The sequence below is a fragment of the Megalobrama amblycephala genome, linkage group LG9, assembly GCF_018812025.1.
Source record: "Megalobrama amblycephala isolate DHTTF-2021 linkage group LG9, ASM1881202v1, whole genome shotgun sequence".
Taxonomy (NCBI): Eukaryota; Metazoa; Chordata; class Actinopteri; order Cypriniformes; family Xenocyprididae; genus Megalobrama; species Megalobrama amblycephala.
This window is the reverse complement of record NC_063052.1, coordinates 28,816,925-28,840,611: the sequence shown is the minus strand read 5'-3', so window position 1 is coordinate 28,840,611 and position 23,687 is coordinate 28,816,925. Positions and strand designations below refer to the sequence as shown.

The window sequence follows — 23,687 nt, the reverse complement described above, 5'->3', positions numbered from 1 at the left end:
ATGTAACCATGGACTAGGACTATTTTGTTATGTAACCCTGCTGTCGGTGAGTGGTTTGGTCAAGACTGTTCATCCTCATGGTCAAGTCTGCTCCTGTTAGAGTCAAGTCTTTGTTTTGTATTTGTTCATGTTGGATTCAATAAACTGCACATGGGTTCTTAACTCGCCTACAGTGGACATGGTCAATACACTTTAACTGACTTGTTAATTTATGTGAAATTGTTAAAAATGCATTAAAAAAACTTTATAGTCATTTTTGTCTGTTTCAGTATTGGCATAGTTACTATGTTTTGCCTTTGCAAGAAAGAAACAATTGTGGACTCAGGTCCTCCAGTGGCCCATGACCTTATGCTCCACAGACTAGGTCCACCAATGCTCCACGCCCCAGGTCTGCCAGTGTACCAGGACCCTCTGCTCCACGGCCCAGGTCCTCCAGGCCCACCATTGCTTCACTGCCAGGTCTGCTATTGCTCTATGGCCCTGGTCCGCCAATGCACCATGACTCACTGCTCCATGGTCTAGGCCCGACACTGCTAGAAGCTCCAGGCCCGTCACTGTTCCACGGCCTAGGACTGCCATGCTATTGTCCTGGTCCAGTTCCCCTTCATAGGCCTGGCCCTCCATCCTGCCCCTTGAACCTCCTCCACTGCACCACCCTCCTGGACTTTTTGTTGTTTTGGGGTTGTTGTTTTTTAGGTGGATTGTTGGGGCGTCAGGAGCTGCCCTTTTGAAGGGAGGGTTATGTCACATGGTTATGTTTCATGTTCATAATTTCATGTCTTTTATTTTAGTTTGATTCATGCTGGTGGTTTGTTTATGTGCTTCCATTGCCCTCATATTGCATGCTACATGTTCCCTTTGTGAATGTGTCATGTTAAGATTGGTTAATTGTCTTGTCATGTGGTTATGAGTTCTGGTTGTTCATTGGTTGTCTTAGTCATGTGTTCCCTTAGTTCATGTATTTAAAGCTTCTTGTTTTCCATGTTATTTTGTTATGTAACCCTGCTGTCGGTGAGTGGTTTAGTCAAGACTGTTCATCCTCATGGTCAAGTCTGCTCCTGTTAGAGTCAAGTCTTTGTTTTGTATTTGTTCATGTTGGATTCAATAAACTGCACATGGGTTCTTAACTCGCCAACAGTGGACTTAGTCAATACACTTTAACTGATTTGTTAATTTATGTGAAATTGTTAAAAATGCTTTAAAAAAACTTTATAGTCATTTTTGTCTGTTTCAGTATTGGCATAGTTACTATGTTTTGCCTTTGCAAGAAAGAAACAATTGTGGATTGCATGTTCTCACAAGACGGCCAAATACTGTCAGTAAATATTTGGAAACAGCACAGTGATTATATAAAATGTAAAAAGGCATTGTTCTCATTGGATACACACTGCTCAAAAAAATTAAAGGGACACTTTGAAAACATCAGATCTCAATGGGGAAAAATATCATGCTGGATATCTATACTGATATGGATTGGGTAATGTGTTAGGAACAAAAGGATGCCACATCGTTTGATGGAAATGAAAATTATCAACCTACAGAGGACTGAATTCAAAGACACCCTGAAAATCAAAGTGAAAAAATGATGCAGCAGGCTAATCCATTTTGCTGAAATTTCATTGCAGCAACTCAAAATGGTATTCAGTAGTTTGTATGGCCCCCACGTGCTTGTATGCATGCCTGACAACGTCGGGGCATGCTCCTAATGAGACGACGGATGGTGTCCTGGGGTATTTCCTCCCAGATCCGGACCAGGGCATCACTGAGCTCCTGGACGGTCTGAGGTGCAACCTGGCAGCGTCAGATGGACCGAAACATAATGTCCCAGAGGTGTTCTATTGGATTTAGGTCAGGCGAGCGTGGGGGCCATTCAATGGTATCAATTCCTTTATCCTCCAGGAACTGCCTGCATAATCTCGCCACATGAGGCCGGGCATTGTCGTGCACAAGGAGGAACCAAGGACCCGCTGCACCAGTGTAGGGTCTGACAATGGGTCCAAAGATTTCATCCCGATAGCTAATGGCAGTCTAGCCTGTAGAGGTCTGTGCGTCCCTCCATGGATATGCCTCCCCAGACCATCACTGACAAACCACCAAACCGGTTATGCTGAAGGATGTTACAGGCAGCATAATGTTCTCCACGGCTTCTCCAGACCCTTTCACGCCTGTCACGTGCTCAGGGTGAACCTGCTCTCATCTGTGAAAAGCACAGTGCGCCAGTGCCGGACCTGCCAATTATGGTTTTCAATGGCAAATGCCAATCGAGCTCTACGGGCAGTAAGCACAGGGCCCACTAGAGGACGTCGGGCCCTCAGGCCACCCTCATGAAGTCTGTTTCTGATTGTTTGGTCAGAGACATTCACACCAGTGGCCTGCTGGAGGTCATTTTGTGGGGCTCTGGCAGTGCTCATCCTGTTCCTCCTTTTTCCAATTTGAAAACATTACAATTTTTTTTAAGTCTTTTATACTCACCGAGGCTGCGTTTATTTAATCAAAAATACAGTAAAAACACTAATATTGTGAACTATAATTACAATTTAAAATAACCATTTTTGCTGTTTAACATTTTTGTAGAAACAATGATACCATTCAAATATTTGTGTTAAGATTAAAAAAGAGAGAGAGAAATTGATTCTTTATTCATCAAGGATGCATTAAATTGATCAAAAGTGACAGTCAAGACATTTATAATGTACAAAATTTTTATGAAATGAAGACTTTAATAAGTTTAATAAATAAATGTAAGAAATGCAAATAAATGCTGTTCTTTTAACTTTTTATTCATCAAAGAATCTTGAAGGTTTTCAAGATTATAAATAATAATAATAAGAAATGTTACCTGAGCAGAAGATAGCATATTAGAATGATTTCTGAAGGATCATGTGGCACTGAAGACTGGAGTAATGAGGAATGGAGGAATATTACATTTGAAAATATAATCAAATAGAAAACATTATTGAAAAAGTTCTTTAATTAATATTACAATATTTTCACATTATTACTGTATATTACTGTATTTTTGATTAAATAAAGCCTTGGTGAGCATAAGAGAATTCTTTCAAAAACATAACCCCCCCCCAATGTTTCCAAACCTTTGACAAGTACTGTAAAAATACATACATTAAAGAAATTGGTGTAGAATCAATTTTCACTCAAAAATGGCTAGTAAATTTCACAATTACAAAGAAATGGCAAGTAACACATTGAATGGAACATGACATTTTTAAGTACAAAGACAGCAATTTTACTTGTATTTTATTTACTTGTAAAAACGACTCCATTAACCTTTATTTACAACTTTGATTTTTTCTTTTTTTTAACAATGTATACAGTGCCAGTGTATTTCAGTCTTGTTTATGATTAAAAGTCCCGGCATTTTGCATAACATTTTTTTTTTTTTTAAACTCTTGTAGTTTTTGTCTGGGCTGCCCCATACTTTTAGTATTCTAATAAATTAAATAATTTTACTTGTAAATGTCTCCTTGCATCCCTTTAACACATGAATCAGTACATTTTTATTGGACCCCTAAAGTTTTTGTGCTCCTTGGGGAAAAAAGTGCACTGATACAAGGATGAGTCTGAGCAAACTCATTTACGCAAAACATTCTGAGAATCACGTCATGCCGATTACGATGCTCTGAAGGCAACCTGCAGACAATAAAAATAACAGTGAGAGTGTTAAAATAAGAATGGTTTATTAATTAAGTATCATTCTGGTAATTGTCATTCATGATTCATTTACATGTTTGTAATCTTTCTACGGTAAACACGATTGGTACTGTTGTTGTCAACAATGATAAATGCTTTCGTTCTCACCTGTCTCATTCCCACCAGCCAAAACTCTCACACAAGCTTGAGTATTTAAAACCTACAAATGTGTATCTAAATGCATATGAAAATGCCAAAATGCGCACACTATCACGCAACCCCCTGTAAAGTGCACACTCATAAGACACATACGCAGACACATTTACATACATTCACTCTTGACATTGTCTGCAGCATTCCGAAGAATGATTTATTCATTAAGCTCATTCCATTACTGCACTGAAGCCACGCCCTTTCAAGAAGCCCCTCCCTAATCGCCCTCCCAGCCCCACCCACCAATATAGACTACAACAATCTCACACTGTCCTGTAATAATGACTCTCCTTAGGGAGATAATGTACCTATTTCAACTGAGTGCAATGAATGAGATGCGTTAGAGATGTAATTCTGTAACTAAGACTCAATTTGCTGGCACATGAACAGAAATAAAAGTAAATAAACAAAATAATTTGGCATTAGCAAAGACGAGGAAGGATCCCTCAAGAAAGCAGACAAAACTCACAAAGTTTCAAAAAAAGGATCAAATGATCAATAAATAACTCAATAAATTAAGTATATAAAGTAATATACTCAAAGAGCAGTTAAATATGTATCATACGGTAAAAACTAAATCTGCGTCGCAATTCTTCGATATAAAACAGCGAATTGCAGTTTACGACTTGACCACTCTTACAAAAATGGCCACTATGCTAATCAGTGGCGCTGGCCAGTCCAGTACCTTTCCATGATGACACGTACATACTATAGGAAATAAAAGTTTATCTATCCATCTACCGTTAGTTCGATCCATCTCGATTCTCTTTCAATATGTGCGCTGCTATGATGACCAAACTTTTTCAGTCACACACTGTACAAAAGTGATGGTCTCTGACCGATAATGTGCCTCTAGTTTCCAAGTTCAGCAGTGGAACTAGGAAACTAGATGGAAAGCGTTCCCATTACAGCTCACAGACGAGTCTCCAGCTCGGCAACTAGCAGAAACAGGAGCCGTGCCTTTCTGTGATCGATTCATAAGCCTAACACCTGAACTTAGTGACTGGCAAATGAGTTTTATTGATCTCTGCTGCAGCACTATCAATGACTGACACATATTGCAGTCACACAGGTATGGGTTGTGACAGAATGTTAAGACGGGATCAAAGGTCTCCAGCGCTCCTCGAGTCTCTCAGCTGAGATCCACTGACCACTATGACGCTTGTCATATCCATTTGAGTTCATGTCAATCTTAAAATGTCCATCTCAAGATTTGCCCCGGTCTGGATAGGTTCATTAGGGATGAGAACGGACGTAGCTAGAGGTAGAGAGACCTCACTGTCTAACCAGATTCGTTTTCCTCCGCGAGTATGTTTGAGGAGAGTGGACGTTCCATCACAAAGGCAAATTCTGAAATTGATGCACGTCATCCTTATTCCTAAGGTCCAAAATTGTGGAGACAAAGGCCACTATTTGGGTGCGGTAGATCTACAATTAGCTCCAGTGTTTAGGGCTCAACTATTGGTTAATCTGACTGGATAATCTCCCGCACAGGTTGAATGAAAGGCGATCTTTTTTTTCGGAGCGCTCGGAACTGCTGGCTCAGAAATGTCAGGTTGCTAAGACACAAGGAGAGCAGCGAGGAGAAGCGTCGCCACAGTGATTAACAGTCGGTCTCCAGACGGACTGCTACCGCTGACGCTCTTCTCCAGTTTAGGGATCTCAGGGTTAAACTCATCTGAGAGGAAAGAAAGAAAGAAAGAAAGAAAGAAAGAAAGAAAGAAAGAAAGAAAGGTTAGTGAGCAGGTAAAGACTTTTTATACTGATAAAAAGCCTACAAAACTATTTACACTGCCTCAGAGTATAGCATTTAAAAAAATATACATATCATTTTTCAAATAAATTAATGCTTTTATTCAGCAAGGACACAATAAATTGATTAAAAATAACAGTAAAGACATTAAAAATGTTACAAAAGATTTCTATTTCAAATAAATGCTGTTCTTTTGAACTTTCTATTAAATCCAGGAAAAAAGCATCACGGTTTTTACAAAAATATTAAGCAGCAACTGTTTTCAACATAATAATAAGAAATCAGTCAGCATATGGCTTGTAATGGCTATTAAACATTAAAAATAAAAACTTACTGTACAGTACTGTACCAAACTTCTGAACAGTACAGTATATAATGAGATTTTATCAGTAATAATATGATTTTTTATGTTTTACAGTGAGGTGGAAACCGATTCCAGATCTATTCTCCAATTGAAATGTGAGTATTAGCTAAGCTGGATGCCCAAAATTCCATCCTGTTTGATAAGACTATAGAAATATACATGACATCATCACAAAATGTCCAAAATTTTTGTGATATCATTCAGATTAAAAAAAAAATCTATCAGTTAACTGTCAATCTCTCACTGAGTAATGCTAACTTTAGCTCTTTATTTCTCTTATAAGCAGGGTATTCAAGAGAGGGGTAGGAAATTATTGAAAACAGAGAGAGAGAGGGAATGAGATTGGAACATCACTGTAGGCTGGAATCAAACCTGCATGGAGAAATGAAGGCAGCAGAAAGTAGGAGAGAAATTTTATCTATTAAATCAGAAGATATATAGAGAGAAGAATGGGAAGGATATCAGAAAGAAAAAAACAAAGAATATGTGACATTTCTTATCAGCAGCAGCTACGTTGTATGTTGATAAAGGACGCTCAGGCAGTTAGAGGTTAAACCCGCTGCTGTGATAGCAGATGTGAGTGAACAAAGACACAAGCTCAATGGCCATATCAGCGGAGCGGTGTCAACACATCATGGAAATGTCTGGAATTTGTTATTGTTGATGCACGTAGGTAAAAATCCAACTGAACTAGTTCTGCTTTGCTCTTCTTTGTGTGACAAAGTAGGATGTGTTCCTGGATCAGCATCTTCAGTTGGGCCTGGAACAACATTCATGTCAAACAAAAATAGTCTTATACCCTAGTGGTTCTCAAATGGTTTTGCTTAAAGTCCCAGATTTGACGTTGGACAAGTGCTGATCCAACACCGTACCAGAATTGTTTAATGTGCAAAAGTAAAAAAAAAAAAAAAATAAAAAATAAATAAATGAAAAAAGTTCTATATCCAAAAATTGCTATATCCAAGCAGTGAATTTCATGTGAAAAATTGTAATATTGCAAAATAAATTGTTCTTTGCTTAGGGGTAAAAAGAAGTTCAAAATACTAGAGCTTCCCCCTAATAGTCGACTAACTGTTAGTCGACAAGAAGATGGCTTAGTCGACCAAAATTTTATTACTCACTTAGTCGCAGAAAAAAAAAAAAAAAAATCCACAGGAAGTGGCAAAATCACGCAGTCTATGACGAACAGATCATTAATAGCTGGACATCCAAATGCTCCCCTATCATTCATCAACCTCAAATATGGCTTATCATCTCAAACGTGTAAGTAGTAGCAACTTTACATGGACGTTCGCTTTAAAGTTAACCTAGAAAAATGTCGGCAATTCAAGTGTTTGTGTAGAGTGTGAAACCTGAATAGTAGCACGCTTACCGCATGACAGCTAACATGGAGGTGCCGGTGCGATCACTTGCATTTAAAATACTTAAAATAATTTAAGTCTCTGGTGTCCCCAGAATGTGTCTGTGAATTTTCAGCTCAAAATACCCCACAGATCATTTAAAGGTCCCGTTCTTCGTGATCCCATGTTTCAAACTTTAGTTAGTGTGTAATGTTGTTGTTTTTGGACTACATCCCTCTACTTCCTTCTTTAATGACGTCATTAAAACAGTTTTTTGACTAACCTCCGCCCACAGGAATACACAAAAAAAGGGGCGTGGTCTTGTTGCGCTCCCACGGAGAAGAGCAAGAGTTGCGTTTGTAGAGTGTGTTTGTCGCCATGTCGTCGAAACGCTGTTATTTTCATCCCGCAGTCCAATCACCTTTGCTTGGCCTTCAATGGTTACAATTTATGTTTAACTCGGTTCCCGAAAATTATAATCCACATGTAAAACTATGTGCAGCACATTTTGCTGAGGACAGCTTCCTCAATCTCAATCAGTTTAATGCCGGATTCGCACAAAGATTATTCTTGAAAGATGGAGCAGAAGCTGCTGTCGAATCACAACACAGGAACCGCTGGCACAATCAGAACTCGTTACGTATTTCTGAAGGAGGGACTTCATAGAACAAGGAAGTCATCAGCCCGTTTTTATGACAGTGGAAACAGCGGTATACAGATAAGTAAATTATGTGAAAAATACTGTGTTTTTTTTACACGCGAAACTTGAACACATGTTATATTGCACACTATAAACACAATCAAAGCTTCAAAAAAACCACGAAAAACGGGACCTTTAATATAGCATGTCCAGTTTGCTCCTATTTGGGTGTGAGCAAAAACACGCTGTTTTTGTGTGTATACCTGCTGCTCCCCGCCCCATTTTCAGAAGACGGAGCCTTTACAGCTTGTACTTCAGATACTCTGGCAACAACAAAACTGGAGAATCTCATGCAGCCAAAATATCAGAAATCGTCAATAGTGGTGTTAAGCCTTATGTTTGAACCGGAGTCAGACAGATTTTAGAATGTAACAGGACCTTTTCTGAATGGTTAGTTGATGAATTGATGTTATGATGTTAGTTGTTGTGCAGTTAAAGGTGCAAAAGAGGATGTTTTGTTTTATACATTTTTGCAATATTACTAGAAACTGTCTTTACTAACTGATAAAAGACTATTTATTAGGTGCACTGCAAGGAATAATATTAATATACATCATCTGTGCACGAGGTAGGGCCTTAAAAACATCAGCCAATCGTTTACGCGATCATCGCGTAAACGATTGGCCCTCTGGCTTGTCAATCACTGCCGTGACGTTCCTTGTGAGAGACGAGCCCGGCTGCGTGCTCCAGTAACTTTCCACACTCCACAGGCGCCGCATGCAATGTTTTTGTCAGGAGACAGGAGTAACAACTGCAGATTATGATTTACCTGCGGTGAGTCCGACATAATGAATCCACTAACACGGCACAGCGAATGCCGGTGGTAAACACTCGTGTTCCAATACTCGTGCACGAGTTTTGGGAGGCGTTCCCTCGAAATGAGCTGTGAAGGAGGGGGGTTGTTCTTACGCATGCGCTCATTTCAAAAACTTAACAGTCTTTGGTTTCTCAGTCGACGAAAAGATCCTCTTTTGCACCTTTAACTTTATTCAGCTTATCGATTACCATGTTCCATCTTGATCATCTATAAATTATTGTACAGGTGCTCATGTAGAAACTGTAGTAGGATGTTGGTATCGACCCATCTTTCAAAATCAACTTTTGTGCAAATCCAGTGCATTGAACTGGATTTGTGCATTGAACTGACCCTTGTTTGTGAAGCAGTTTGGCATAAAATCATTTGCACAAACATATAAGACTTTCCCTAATCTCTTTCACTCTACCACTTTTCCTTCATAAATGAAATTCACCCACTGTGTCCTCAGATGCCAGGACCCTATGGAGACTCATTGGTACATCCAAAAACAGAATATTTGTAATGTTTATGCGGCACAGACAGACATCAATAGGTGCTATAGTGAGGATATAAACATGGCGGACTATGTGCGGTTCACTCAGGGACGGGATCTATGCTAATGGACGGGGCTTGCCCCAGCTGTGACGTGACAGTAGAGGGAAATCTTAAACAGCGTATTTTTAGACACTGCTTCTGATTTATGGGGATTATAAAAAAAAAGGAGTAGGTGGATTTTTATCATTACAAGGTGGTTGTGTCTACACACACTGTGGACACACATCAGTGTTCAAACACCACGTAAAAATGAACTTTGCATAATAGGTCCCCTTTAATTTAACAACATAAGATAATATAATACCCAAATGTACATACATAAGTGATAAGAAAAAAAGAAAAAAGAAAAAAACTCTTATTTCAACAGCCTATCAGTGTGACCTGGCAAGCTGAAATAAGAAACATCAGGTCTCTTTGGAAGTCTTTTCAGAATAGTGAATATGCATTGCTTTTTTGACATCCGTAACACTATCTTTTCATATCTGTTTCATCGAGTATAATCCCTGACTTGAACACACTACAAAATGTGTCATACGCACAGAACTTAAGCAGAATGAATGTTTTAATGCAGCGTCAGCACAAATCATGGTATTATGGAGCTGTTGACTGGAAACAAAGTAAAACTTACTGCTCAAGACTGCAACACATAAGATTTTTTTTTCCTATAATCAGCAATGTGTTTTTTATTAGATATGGTTTGGGAACACTAACAACATGTTGACAGCTTTAGAAGTAGGAGGATCTGCGTACAAACAGAGGGTCATTTGGTTCATATGGTGTATGATGTGTCATTAATAGATACAAGAATCCGTTTCTATTTTAATGGCATGTGCATTAACACACATGTGCCCACACACACATATAAAACACACACACAGAGAGAGAGAGAGAGAGATGTCCTACTGCTAGAGTGCTTTTAGATGCCTACGGTGGTGTAGAGTGCCAGCTATTTGTTTTGTTATGTGCTTTAGCAAGGGCATGTGGGCGTTGAGCCAAGCTGTGCATCCTGCGGTGTGTCTGGATGATCCTTACTGTGATCCTGATGTGAACTTGGGTTTCTGAGTATTCGCTGGACATTCATTTCAGATGTGCAGTCATAATGCGTCTCACTGCACATTCACAGCTCGATTTCTCAGAATAAAACCAGTAGTTAAGTGAGGGTGAGAGAGGAAAAATAGAGAGAATGAATAAATGCATTCATTTGTTTGTTTTTGGAAATCGCTTGGTCAGTGGACGTTATGGTCATCCAGAATTTTATGAGGAATTTCAGATGCTCATGAGGCAGATTAAATGGGAAATAGCTATATTTGTGAGAACAGATGAACATTTGTGCGTTACTTACTTTTATAAAGCCGATGTGTTTACAGGCTCTGTGTGTGTGTGTGTGTGTTCACTCACCGATGTCATGCAGTTTGGGTCTGACAGTGTAGTCAGGTGGACTCTGGTTTGAGTCGTCATCTGCATTAGAGACTGCAGCAAAGAAAAACATGATCTCAGTGTATAAAGTGGCTCCAAACATCTGAGCATTAGAGAGGGAGAAAATAAAAATTCAGAGCAAAAATTTTGCTGAAATATCTGTTGTTGGACTTTAAATTCCAGACTAGAGAATGTGTGTGTTCCTGCAGAACATTCCTCTTATCTGTCAACACTGAGTTTGTGTTTTTCTTTATTATCTTTATTACTATCTTCATTTTTAAAGTAGGGATTTAAACTGTCTTTTTGCTTTATAGCTCTTTTGCATATAGCATAGATATAGATATATTCACTATATATATATATTTTAATATCATTCGTTTGTTTGAAGGATAGCATTTTTGCAGGATGTGGAACAGTGATTTTGTCAATAAAAAAAAAATAAATAAAAAAAAAGGTCTTTTTATCCATTTAATCGATTAATCAAAGAAATAATCGGCCAACAAATCAATTATCAAAATAACCATTAGTTGCAGCCCTAAAATAAATGCTTTGTTTATAATATGGAGGACATTTTATACTATGAAACTAGGATGTTTTGATGGTACAAAGACCTATTATATGTCAAAAACATACTTAATTTATTCATGTGCTTGTATTAGTATGCATAAATAAATATTTGTGAAACTCATATAAGGAGAATTAAGACTTTTATTCACTGTAATTTATCAATATATGGTCTTAAAAATTGGCAATAATCTATTTATTAATTTAATATAGAGTTTACATTTTAAAATTTAATTTCTATTGCCGCTTATACACGTCACTTGCTCAAACTTTTTTAGACAATTCCAGTATATGCAAACACAAATCCATTTCAACAAATACACACACATATCTAACTGAGAAATATTAGTGATTAATGCAGCAGGGGGTTAAACTTGTGTTCAAGAGCTGCATGAGCTATGCTATCAAAGAAAGAAAGAGCAAAAGGATGACAAGAGAAACTGAAAGAGAGAGCAGGGGATGAGAGGACCTCTCCACACATGGCTCTGATCAAAGAGGCCACAGAACGTGTTTGAGCATTAAGTTCTGAAAATAGTTAGCTCACACACAAACACACATTAAAACCACCATCGTGACCTCCTCTTGCGGTTTACGTGCTGTTTTGTTTTTGTGTGTGTGTGTGTGTGTGTGTGATGATGATGCTCACCTGTAGAACAGCAGACAAACACCCGCAGTCTTAAACAGCTGTGTCCGTGGTGATGGATTGGTGTAGCTGCAACACATGACAGCACAAACATTAACCTACTGCCACCTACTGGACAATGACATGCACTGAAATCACTTCTAGGTTCAGAATGTAGCTTACTATTTAATGAACAGTATGCAGTATAGACAGAAAGCCGCTTACTACTTTTTAAATTATATGTGAAACAGTAAAATAGAAAGCATTATTATGCAATAATATGCATTTAAAATATTAGTATTCTATGTTGCAGTCACATGACCTCTTCATGCAACATGTGAATGGAGTCTTGTTATCATTTTGGAAATAAATGAAATTTTTGCTTTATTATTTATTTTGTAAAAACTTATGGATGTTTATCAGTCCAATCAAATAATGAGTCAAAACATAGATGTTAAAAATCAGCATTATTTTCAGTTCATTAATCACATGGAAATTGACTGTCAAGCACATTGCATTGTGGGATTCTATAATGTTTTATACATAGTTAGTAAAGATTATAGTATAGAAAGTAACAAATGTAGCACCAGGTCAAACTAGCATTCTATGCATACTAAAAATCAGCATACTTCGCACAGTATCTATACGATAAACTGCTATACTGAAATGTGACAGGTCATGTGACATGTGACACTTTGGATAAAAGTGTATGCTAAATAAATAAATGTAAATATGTGAATGTACCAACAAAGTAAAACACAACAGATTTAAACATTTACCACTGCATTTCACACACACACACACACACACAAACCAACACACACACACACACACACACACACACACACACACACACACACAAAACAACAACAGTATGTTACTACACCATTTCTCACATATTCATACTAATTTTAACCCGTTACCCAAATCCTCTTCTTTAAAGTCCACTTATAATAAATTACCACTTATAGTAAATTTCTCGCATCAAAAATCGCTGTAATTTAGTTTCTCATTACCATTTTCCATCCTTACTCTGACCATTAAAGGTAGGGTAAGCAATTTTTTTATAAACACTTTTTGTTATACTGGTTGAAACTCTCTTCACATCCTGATAGCAATGAATAATAGAAGTGGTCTAAATATTAAAAAATGTACATATATCTTCTGTGGAAGTCAATAGCCCTATTCGGACGGGATTAGTTTTACATGGGGAGGTGGGGGTAAAGTAATTATTACCAGAGCTTCTCAGTGATTTTAGTCCCGTCCGGACAATGTCAGTAAAGATAACGGAGACTTTTACCATCTGTAAAAAGGTCCGGAAAAATTACCTCAGGTAATATTAATCCAGTTCGAATAGACCCGCTGTAAATATGTACGGTAAAATTCTGTCATTTCCTGTTTAAAAGTAATTTTCTGCGCATTTTTCAAGCATGGAAGCACTTGAAGAAACATTCATTTGTGTTGTAGGTGGTGGGACAAGTCTGTGGCAAACATACCATTCAGAGCAAAAAGAAGATCAAAGCACTTGTCAGAGGCACAAAACTAATTTTATCTTTAGCTAAGTGCCTATTACCATCATAATCCAATCAGAATTTAATTAATAAATCGGACCTAACTGTTATTTATAGTTTATATATTTAGATTATATGTGTTTTCGCACATTGTATCAGGAAGCAACGTATACCCACATGACGACAGGGAGGTGACGGCGGTGCGTAAATCGAGTTACCCCTCCCACTTCTGCTAGTTTTACTGAGATGTCTTGTCTCGTGCGAATTGGCCAATTAATATTACAGACATCCTGAGGTAAAATTACTTTACTCCACCTCCCCACGTAAAACTAATCCCGTCCGAATAGGGCTTATAGAGTGGAAGTGGACGTACTATGGCAGTTAATAGAGGATGAGATTTTGAAGCCCAAAAAAGTGTAACCATCCATCATAAAAGATATCCACACGGCTCCGGGGGGTTAATAAAGGCCTACTGAAGCGAATCAATGCATTTGTGTGAGAAAAATATCCATATTTAAAACTTTAAAAACTAAAATAACTTAGCTTTCAGCAGACGGCCATACGCAAGTCAACTTATGGCAAAAGAGTAGCCCCTGATGTGATGTAGGAGTAGCGTAAGGCTTCGATTGTTCTTGCTTATCTAACAAATTTTGCTGAGCAACAAACTCAAGCTCTTCTTCTCTTATATCGAAATCCTCCGACATTTCTCTTTAAAGATTCTCATTTTAGACTTCTAATTCGTGACTGGTGGTTTGTTTTGCTCTCTCCTCTGCGTTTCTGCGTTCGTCATTACATCATGCGTCGGGTCAGAGTTCACTCTTTCGCCATAAATAGATGCGTACGGCCGTCTGTCGGAAGCTAGTTACTTTAGCTTTTAAATGTTTAAATATGGATATTTTTCTTACACAAATTAAGGCCTTTATTAATCCCCCAGAGCCATGTGGATATCTTTTATGATGGATGGTTGCACTTTTTTAGGCTTCAAAATCTCATTCTCTATTTACTGCCATTATAAAGCTTGGAAGAGCCAGTACATTATTTAATACAACCGAGATTGTATTCATCTGAAAGAAGAAAGTCAGATACACCTAGGATGGCTTGAGGGTGAGTAAATCATGGGGTAATTTTCATTTTTGGGTAAACTAACCCTTTAACCCTGTCTCTCATCTCGTGACACTTTGCAGACTCTGCTCTGGCTAACTAGCTTGCTATTGCTAGCCTCTCCAAAATTGCATAAGTTAAAAAGGTTGTTTTTGCTACTGTACGTTCATGTCTTCCATATGTAAATGATCACAGAATAACTAACTTCTTCACATAATGAACTTAAATGAGCAGCAACCTGCTGAGAGTGCTTTATTTCAAAAGAGCAAAGCAAGTGTTATGACCATTTTTAGGTATCTAAAGCAAAGCTCCTTCTGCTGAGATAAAACAAACACTAAATAAATAACACCGATCAAAACAGATACAGTGTACGTTTATTAAATTATCCATTTCCACAAGCTGCAGATACCATCTGTGATTGATGAACTGGCCCCAAATGAACTCCCCTGAGCTAAGACAAAGATAACGTTTCTTGTTTTCAGGTTGATAAACATATGGGCCACATTATCATAGAAATGTCTGAGTGTGATACCATTTTTCAATACCAATGGTTGTCATACTACCGCTAATAACCTGCCTACAGACCTTACTAATGAAGACGACTATTAGCATTAGGTGAGACATGCATCAGAAAATCATCATTAGCAATGCTCTATTAACACTCGGCTTATAGCATGCTTGAAAAAGTTTTCAATCAAAAATGGGTGCGCTCTAATTGGTAGTGACTGACCCAAATGCCAGAAAGACTGATGACTGGTGGCCTCCCGTAACGTCCGTATCCCAATAACAAGCTCCTTCGCATGGCAAAGCTGTCACCATTTCACCAACAAGGCAGTTTTGAAAGCAAATGGACTGCTGGGAGAGATGCATTAGAGCTTGTCCTTAGAAGCTTTCTTTTATTCTCAGTTGTGATTTGGAAAAATGAATGAAACATAGTTGTGTTTGAAATAACTTGCCGCCTTTTTTTCAAACTACTGCTTCATAGCAATAAAGCCCTTCAAAGACGATCACTGGGGTTGCAAATTGTTTTCTTAACAAGTTTCTCTTGTTAACCGCATCTGTATGACTTATCTGCAACCCTGCACATAATGGTGCTCACGCAGAAAGTTCTCCCTTCTTTTATTCCCAACTCAAAAAACTCCATGACAGGAAGGGCCATGATTGGCTCAGCGGTACAATCGCCACTCTATGAAAAGGAGGATCCTGCCAAGGCACTTCTGCAAACAATGTCCCCTTGAACAAAGCATTAAACCTCCATCTGCTCCCCAGTATGCCTTTCCCTGTGTAATAACCTTCTCTGTCAGTGGAGTTTAGATAAAGTATGCCTACTGCAACCTGGAACTCACCCGCAAAAGAACACTTTTAAGGATTATTATGTTAAATAAAAGTTCTATGGACAGCCTCTGTGGCATGTTGTCAATAACCACAGAAAGTCATTTCGACTTGCACCTGAGTTTGTTGACAGAAATCCACTTATAATTGTGCAACGTTTGCCCCAGATACTTCCATTGTAAGCTTGTTTTCATAAACTGAGGAACAAGTCTGAAGCATTTTCTGTGGCAACGTGCCATTAGCTTTCCATCTACATATTCCTATGCAAATATTAGATTACAAATACTAATTTCCAGAATGTGCACATAAAAGTATACACTCGCTTGAGATGTAAAGACTTACATTTTTATTTAGTAAGATGATAATGCTAAACTATGGCTGAAAAGCATTTACTGAGTTTCCTGGATTGATGTCAAAAACAAAAATTTGACTTGTTTGACTTGTTACTGAATAATTCACTCAGATTGGCAAGTAGCACCTTTTGGATTTTTTTCTGGGCTTTGACATCAATACATAAATATGGAAGCTTGTTTCCACCACTAAATAAAAAAGGTAATTGTGACTTTTTATCTAACAATTCTGACTTTTTTTTCCTCACAATTGTGAGTTTACATTTCACAATTCTGACTTTTCTTAAAATTTTAGAATTGAGGAATAAACCCTCACAATTGCAAGCGGGATATAAACTATACAGTCCAATTCTAAGGGGAAAAAAATACTTTTTTTTTGTCAGATTTGCGAGTTTATATCTCACAATTCTGATTTTATAACTCACAACTGCATTTTAAAAAGTCAGAATTGCGAGATATAAACAATTCTGAGAAAAAAAGTCAGAATTGCGAGTTTATATCTCGCAATTGTGTGTTATAAAGTCAGAATTGAGAGATATAAACTAGGGATGTCCAGATCCGATCACGTGATCGGAAATCGGGCCCGATCACGTGGTTTCAGACTCGATCGGAATCGGACGTTACCTCCCGATCAGGACTCGGATATATAGACCTCTTTAGAGCAGACGTCACAATTACGTCACTTGCAGCTGCGCGCGCATAGTGGTTGCAGAAAAATAGCGGTAGCAATTGGAGGAAAATGTGCAAAATCCACAGAATAAGAGAAAAACGTTTTGTTGAGCCTCTGGATGTTGGAATCGGAATGCAAAAAAATATAGTCTTCATTTTTTAAAGAAAACCATCGATGAAAACGTCCTTTGAAGCTAAATGGAGACGTTTCACAGACTGCACTGATGACACCTGCAATGATTAGTCTACTATTAAAGCAGGAATTTGATGTAAACAGTAAGTCTACATATTATTACAATATTCACATATGCAGTTCAGAGTACATACATACATAGCAGTTACAGCATGAAATAATATTTAAACCTATAACATTTTACATAGATAACTTTTAAACATAGTCTATAAAATTTTTATTTCACAATTCTGACTTTTTTTCTTGCATTTGCGTGTTTATGACTCCCAGTTCGGCCATTATAACAAGCAATTGTGAGTTTATTTCACAATTCTGAGGGGAAAAAAGTCAGAATTGCGGGATAAATTGCAATTCAGAAAACGAGTATAACGAGTTACAGGATAACGAGCATATCTCACAATTCTGTTTTTCTTTGTAAGAAATGTGAGATATAAACTCAGGTTTGCGAGAAATAAAAGTCAGAATTGTGAGATATAAACTCGAAATTAACTTTTTTTTATTCTTTTATTTCGTGGCTTCCATAGACTGCTACTGCTCAACTGTCATTTTGTGCAACCAGGTAGGCTCCGCCCATAAAAAACGTCATCGCTGTTTGCAAACACCAAATTGGTCTATATGTATTAGGGGTGCAACGGTTCTCAGTAAAAAATCGACCCTACGGTTCTCCACTTACGGTTAGGTACGCACTTGCACCGCGGTCCATCTCGAATGACGACGCATCTATTGGTTAATGTGGTTTGTTTAAAATAGCAACGTGGAAAACAGACAGACAGAGTTCAGATAACGTATGTTTCAGGCGATGGATGCGCAAAACGTTACAACAACGATAATCAGAAAGCGTGGACAAAACAGTCACTCTTTGTAAACTGTTAACTGCGAGTGCCGTATGCTCTAATGTCCAGTCATTTACGCCGTCATCACCCGGGTGTTGATAGCGCGCGAGCGCAGGTGAGACCTGAACAGCACACGTTGCTGTCTGTGTTTAAACTAACTCATTTAAGCCTTGCTGATTTAAACCTTCAAGAACAAGACGCGAAAGAGAACTCGCACGCGCTGTGAGAAGATTTGTGTATGCGCTCATCCGAAGCGCGCACACGCTTATTTCAGTCAGCGCGCAAATACTGAGTTCTCTTTCAAGTCTTGCGCTTCAGCGGACAAATTCATACAAAAATTATGTCAACATGCCCGTCTTAGCGAGTATCCTAGCAAACATAGTCGGTTATGTCTTAAGTGAACGTATATTAGTCGAGAAAGACAGCGCATGTGTTACAGTATATGTACTGGATCGTGCATGTCTTCTAGGGAAAAAAAAACTATTCCTGCTGCCTGTTTTTAATGTTAAATCAAACAACAAATAACAAAGAAATCACTCACTGCTCTTGACTGAATAGTTTTTGTAACTTCAATAATGATTAATCTTTATTTATTTTATACAGTAAAGATAATATGCAGTGATATTTTATATTTGATTACTTTATCCATTTTCTGTACGTGAAAACGATTGTTAGATTCCTGAAAAACCTGAAAAGCACTGTTCCTGGATCTGTTTTTTTTTCCGCTCTTCTTTATTCTTTTTCATGTATTATAGAAGTATCGGATCGGGACTCGGTATCGGTAGATACTCAAAATCAAATGACTCGGACTCGGACTCAAGGGCAAAAAAACGTGATCGGGACATCCCTAATATAAACAATTCTGAGGAAAAAAGTCAGATTTGAGAGTTTATATCAAGCAATTTTGACTTTATAACTTGCAATTTTTTATATAACAACTCTGTTTTTATAACTTGCAATTGCGAGTTTATATCATGCAATTCTGAGAAAAAAAGTCAGAATTGTGAGATAAAAAGTCGCAATTACCTTTTTTATTTTTTATTCAGTGGCAGAAACAAGCTTCCATACATAAAGCATCTGCAGCAGATTGCTAACAAAAATTGTATTCTTCAAAGCATGCTTTATTATATTTAATAAAAGTGGCTTCCACATTGGCTCAGACTTCCATTTACATTTCTATTTTGGGCCAATTTCGCCAAAAGTAACTTTTTTTTTTCTCTTGAAGATATGGAATGGAAATGCTGCAAATGGTTTATATTTCAATATTTCACTTATTTGCATAAATTACATTTTTTATTCGGATGGAAACATTTGTACCAATACTATCCAATGAGCTTAATTAGTATTTAAAGATTCACTTTCAGAGACATTTTTTAGATGGTCTTGTGATCTGGTTATGTGAACATACCAGCCCCCATGTTCCATGTAAAATAAAACAGCTTTTATTTTTATAACTCATCTCACTATGATTTAAAAAAAAATATTATTAAAAACTACTATTTTTTTTTTTAATTAATAAAACATAAATAAGTGCACATTTAAATTTTAGGCTTGTAACTGATGAAGCTCTGTAAATAAAACCTAGCGAATTTTTACGATTACATCAAATACTCACATATATAGTAGTACTCATGACCCACGTTGAATTCATAGCCTAGTGAGAAGGCGCTGTAACGCTGGAATTTCTCAGAGAACTTAATTGGTGCATGGGGGGCGTGCGGCCGGTTGCACTCCCAGCGTTTGAAGCCCATCTGTGGGTCGCAGGTGCGGTAGCCTCGGTAACTGACCATGTAGAGAACGTACTGCTCGGCCACGCCGCGCTCTAGCGCCCCTCGCTGGCTCTGGTTGTAGTGTGGACAGTAGATGTCCAGGTAGTCATTAACGCTGACTTGTACGGTGTAGCCTTCTCTCCGCAAGCTGAAACAAAGAGAGAGGAAGGACAAAAAAAGAGAGAAAGACCAAAACATTATTATATGATTACAGTGTTTTTGCTATTTGAATGTCATCAATCATACATACTTTGGATTTTCTTATGGGCAGATAGAAAAAAGGAAGAGAAGAACAAGATTTATCTCATTGACCTTTCTAAAATGTGTAAGTCCTGCTTGAATGAAAAAGCAGTTATGTTTCAATGCTCTGCCACAGCACATTAAATCGGATAATTTTTCATGCTTAATGTGTGCGAGGCCCTGATCAAACAACAGGGGGCAGTGTTTCATTTCACAGCGGCCCTCCTCATTTGACTCTCTTTGTCCCGCACAAGCTCACACAGAAAAAAGCATGCTAATACACACACTTGCGCGCTTCTAGGTCAGGTCCCGCAGGAGATTATTATTCAATTACAAAACGAGGATCAGAAATGTCACCCACTCCTTCTCCGTTCCTCTTCCGCTAACCCCTTTCTCCTCGGTTTCAGTGTCTTTCTTCACACTTCCTTTTTCTTTTTTTACACACTTTCTGTTTTTTTTTTTTGCTTTCTAAAATGCGCATTATTCACGTATCCTCTTTGTAGCTCCGTTCCTCCTCCTTTACTCGCAGTTTCTGTAGTTTTCTTTCTTTTTTTCTACAGCTTTTTTCCCCTCTTTTTTAATCAGTGTCTTTCTTAGCCTTTTATCAATACACAACAGATGGCAATCACATCCTTGATTAGGGCTTTCTCTCTCTCTCTCGCTCACACACACACGCAGACTGAATGAAAGATTTTTGTCATGCAGTGTGTTTTGGGGAGGGATGCTTCAAAGCTGCTATATTTAGGGAGAGAGAGCAGGCAAGGAGAAGAAGAGAGAAAGATAAAGGGAGAAGATGAAAGAGTGAGGAAAGATGAAATGAGAGTGCAGGAAAACAAAGAATGAGATGGGTACAGAGAGGCGCAGAATTGGGACGCTGATGTACTTGACACTGCTGAAGATGATGATGTTGAAGTGTGTGTGTGTGTGTGTGTGTGTGTGTTGCTCAGGTTTTGCCTACGATGCAGAGACCAAATCCTCCCCAAAAGGAGAGTAAAATCTAAAATGTCACATTGTGAGCACCAGCCAATTGCTCCCATGAGGAATATAGCTCAATAAACATAATAAAATCCATCTCATGAAGTTAACTGACTGAATGTTCATCGTGTGCAGAGCTGAATTTTAGACAAAGAAGCAGCTCAAATACAATCAAACTTTGATTTGCTGAACATTTTTGATCACTCTTTAAAGGATTAGTTCACTTTCAAAAAAATTGTTCCTGATAATTTACTTTCTTCAGTCGAAAAGAAATCAAGGTTTTTGATGAAAACATTCCAGGATTATTCTCCTTATAGTGGACTTCAATGGCCTCCAAATGGTTGAAGGTCAAAATTACAGTTTCAGAGCAGCTTCAAAGGGTTTTAAACGATACCAGATGAGGAATAAGGGTCTTATCTAGCGAAACAATCAGCCATTTTCGAAAAAAAAAATGTAAATGTATATGCTTTATAAACACAAATGATCCACCAAAACCACACTTCTTTATTCTTCAAAAAGCTTGCGCTTTATGTCCTACGCCTTTCCTATTCTACTTACAAAACGAATGCAGCGCCATTTCTGTTTTTTCCATAAGTAGAATAGGGAAGGCGTAGGTCATACAGCGTAAGCTTTTTGAAGACTACAAAAATGCGGTTTTGGCGGAAGCACATGCAAGGCAATCATTTGTGTTTATAAAGCATATACAGTTGTATTTTTTTCGAAAATGACCAATCGTTTCGCTAGATAAGACCCTTATTCCTCGTCTGGTATCGTTTAAAGCCCTTTGAAGCTAGACTCAAACTGTAATTTTGACCTTCAACCGTTTGGTGCCCATTGAAGTCCACTATAAGGAGAATAATCCTGGAATGTTTTCATCAAAAACCTTAATTTCTTTTCGACTGAAGAAAGAAAGACATGAACATCTTGGATGACTTGGGGGCGAGTAAATTAGTAAATTATCAGGAAAATTTTATTTGAAAGTGGACTAATCCTTTAATTCCTTAATTTGTTATTTCATAGTATTGATGACTTTATTATCAGTCTAAGGTCATAATAAAGAATAAAAGTAGGTGTGCTCACACTTTTGACTGGTAGTATAGCTATACTTCGAGGAAAAAACATAAGGTAGCTAAATCTGACCTGAGTTAAACGTGCAATTTCAGCTCACTGAATTAGACCTCTCTCTAAAACTCCACTCTCTAAAGACAAGCCATCAAACTCAGACATATAAAAGGCAAAGTGTGTTTCTGATTGAGTAGTTCTCTGACTGGCTACAAATGTTGGGCATTTCCCTCAACTCTGCCATTTCCAGAGTCTAGAACTGTTACAGAAACAAGTGTGATTTGTCAAGGACACCTGTATATCGGATTTATGTCAGGTAATATGGACATTTATGTGCGGTACATTTAAAGATACATATAAATTGATTCATATAATAAAAATATAAAAATCGAAATGTGTATAATTTACTTTATACAATAAGTGTGTATAGCACTTCCCCATTTAGATTGAAAGAGGTTAAAGAAATAGAACAGGCATAAATGTAATTATTTACTTGCTTTCATGTCACATTCCAAACCTATATGACTTTCAAAACCTGTATAGGTTTTCTGTGGGGCTGAAGCTTTCAAAAAGACATCTAAAACAATCATAAAAATGGTCCATATGACTCAGTCCAGTGAGATGTTAACAGCTGTGCCCGAAGTGCTGAGTGAGATTTCACAAACCAATTCATTGAAAAGAATGAATTAGAGTCACTACTTCTCTTAAAACTCACATGAACACTTACAAGAGTGCTAAGAAAGACATCAAGAGAAAGATTTCAAGAGAATAACTTAAATCTCAGTCTGTTCCTCACACAAAGCTATCATATCACTTTTATATTACTTTTGCATCCATTGACAGCTTCAGTTTCCTGTAATTACATGAAGAGCGACCAGCACAATTCCTCAAAATTTCTTTTGTTGCATGGAAGAAAAAGACACAGGTTTGGAATGACATGAGGTTTGAGTAGATGACAGAATTTAAACTTTTGTGTGAACTATCCCTTGAAATGTGTGTGTGTGTGTGATTCTGCAGTCCCTACAACAAAAATAACCTAATGTGTATGTGTTCCTGATCAAGAACAATATGCTACAGTAGCATTGTGTCCCACATCAGTGTGTGTTTATGTTCTTCAGTGTACATGTTCTATAGGTGAAGTGTTATGCAACTATATGTCTGCCCCATGACACCCACAGACGAGAGAGAGAGAGAGAGAGAGAGAGAGAGAGAGAGATGGAGCACTCCCCAGGGATGTGCACATGTATTGAAGTGTGAAAACGGAGTAATGGTTTTCCCTCTTCCTCTCTTTTCTCACTTTCCCATTCTGCTGTCTCATCATCATTCTCTTTTCAGTGGGCAGGAAAACCTTGTTAGTTAGAAGGCAAAGCGGAAGGGAGGGAGAGAGAGAGAAAGCTGGTAGATGAGGAATAAAAGTGATAGATAGAAGCAACGTATCCAGCTAATAATTGTCTGAGGATACAATAAACAGCCGTCAGCATAAAACGCTTCAGGGCCAAAGTCTCCACACTAACTGCTAAAGAAAATCTTCAGTTTACATAGTTTATCCATCGAGACACATTACAGATATATTCCAGTGGTATGGCTTTTTTTTTCTTTTCTTTTTTTTTTAACTTATTGTGGATTTCTTACATTTTTATTGATGGCCCTTACTTATCCTTTTTAAAATAATTTTACTTTT

General features: G+C 37.7%; 1 protein-coding gene across 2 annotated transcripts in view; it reads right to left on the bottom strand.

Moving 5' to 3' along the window:
* Nucleotides 1–3,678: 3,678 nt before the first annotated feature.
* efna3a (ephrin-A3a) overlaps nt 3,679–23,687 on the bottom strand; it is a 113,754-nt gene continuing 93,745 nt past the window's right edge. Inside the window, exons 2-5 of one of the 2 annotated variants that reach the window (XM_048202538.1) lie at nt 19,576–19,877; nt 11,996–12,061; nt 10,768–10,839; nt 3,679–5,539 (exon numbers count right to left, since the gene is read on the bottom strand). In XM_048202538.1, the coding sequence (XP_048058495.1) occupies nt 5,421–5,539; nt 10,768–10,839; nt 11,996–12,061; nt 19,576–19,877 (559 nt within the window). In that variant the 3' untranslated portion in view covers nt 3,679–5,420. The remainder of the gene's footprint in view (nt 5,540–10,767; nt 10,840–11,995; nt 12,062–19,575; nt 19,878–23,687) is intronic. The other variant, XM_048202539.1, reaches the window with a different exon arrangement.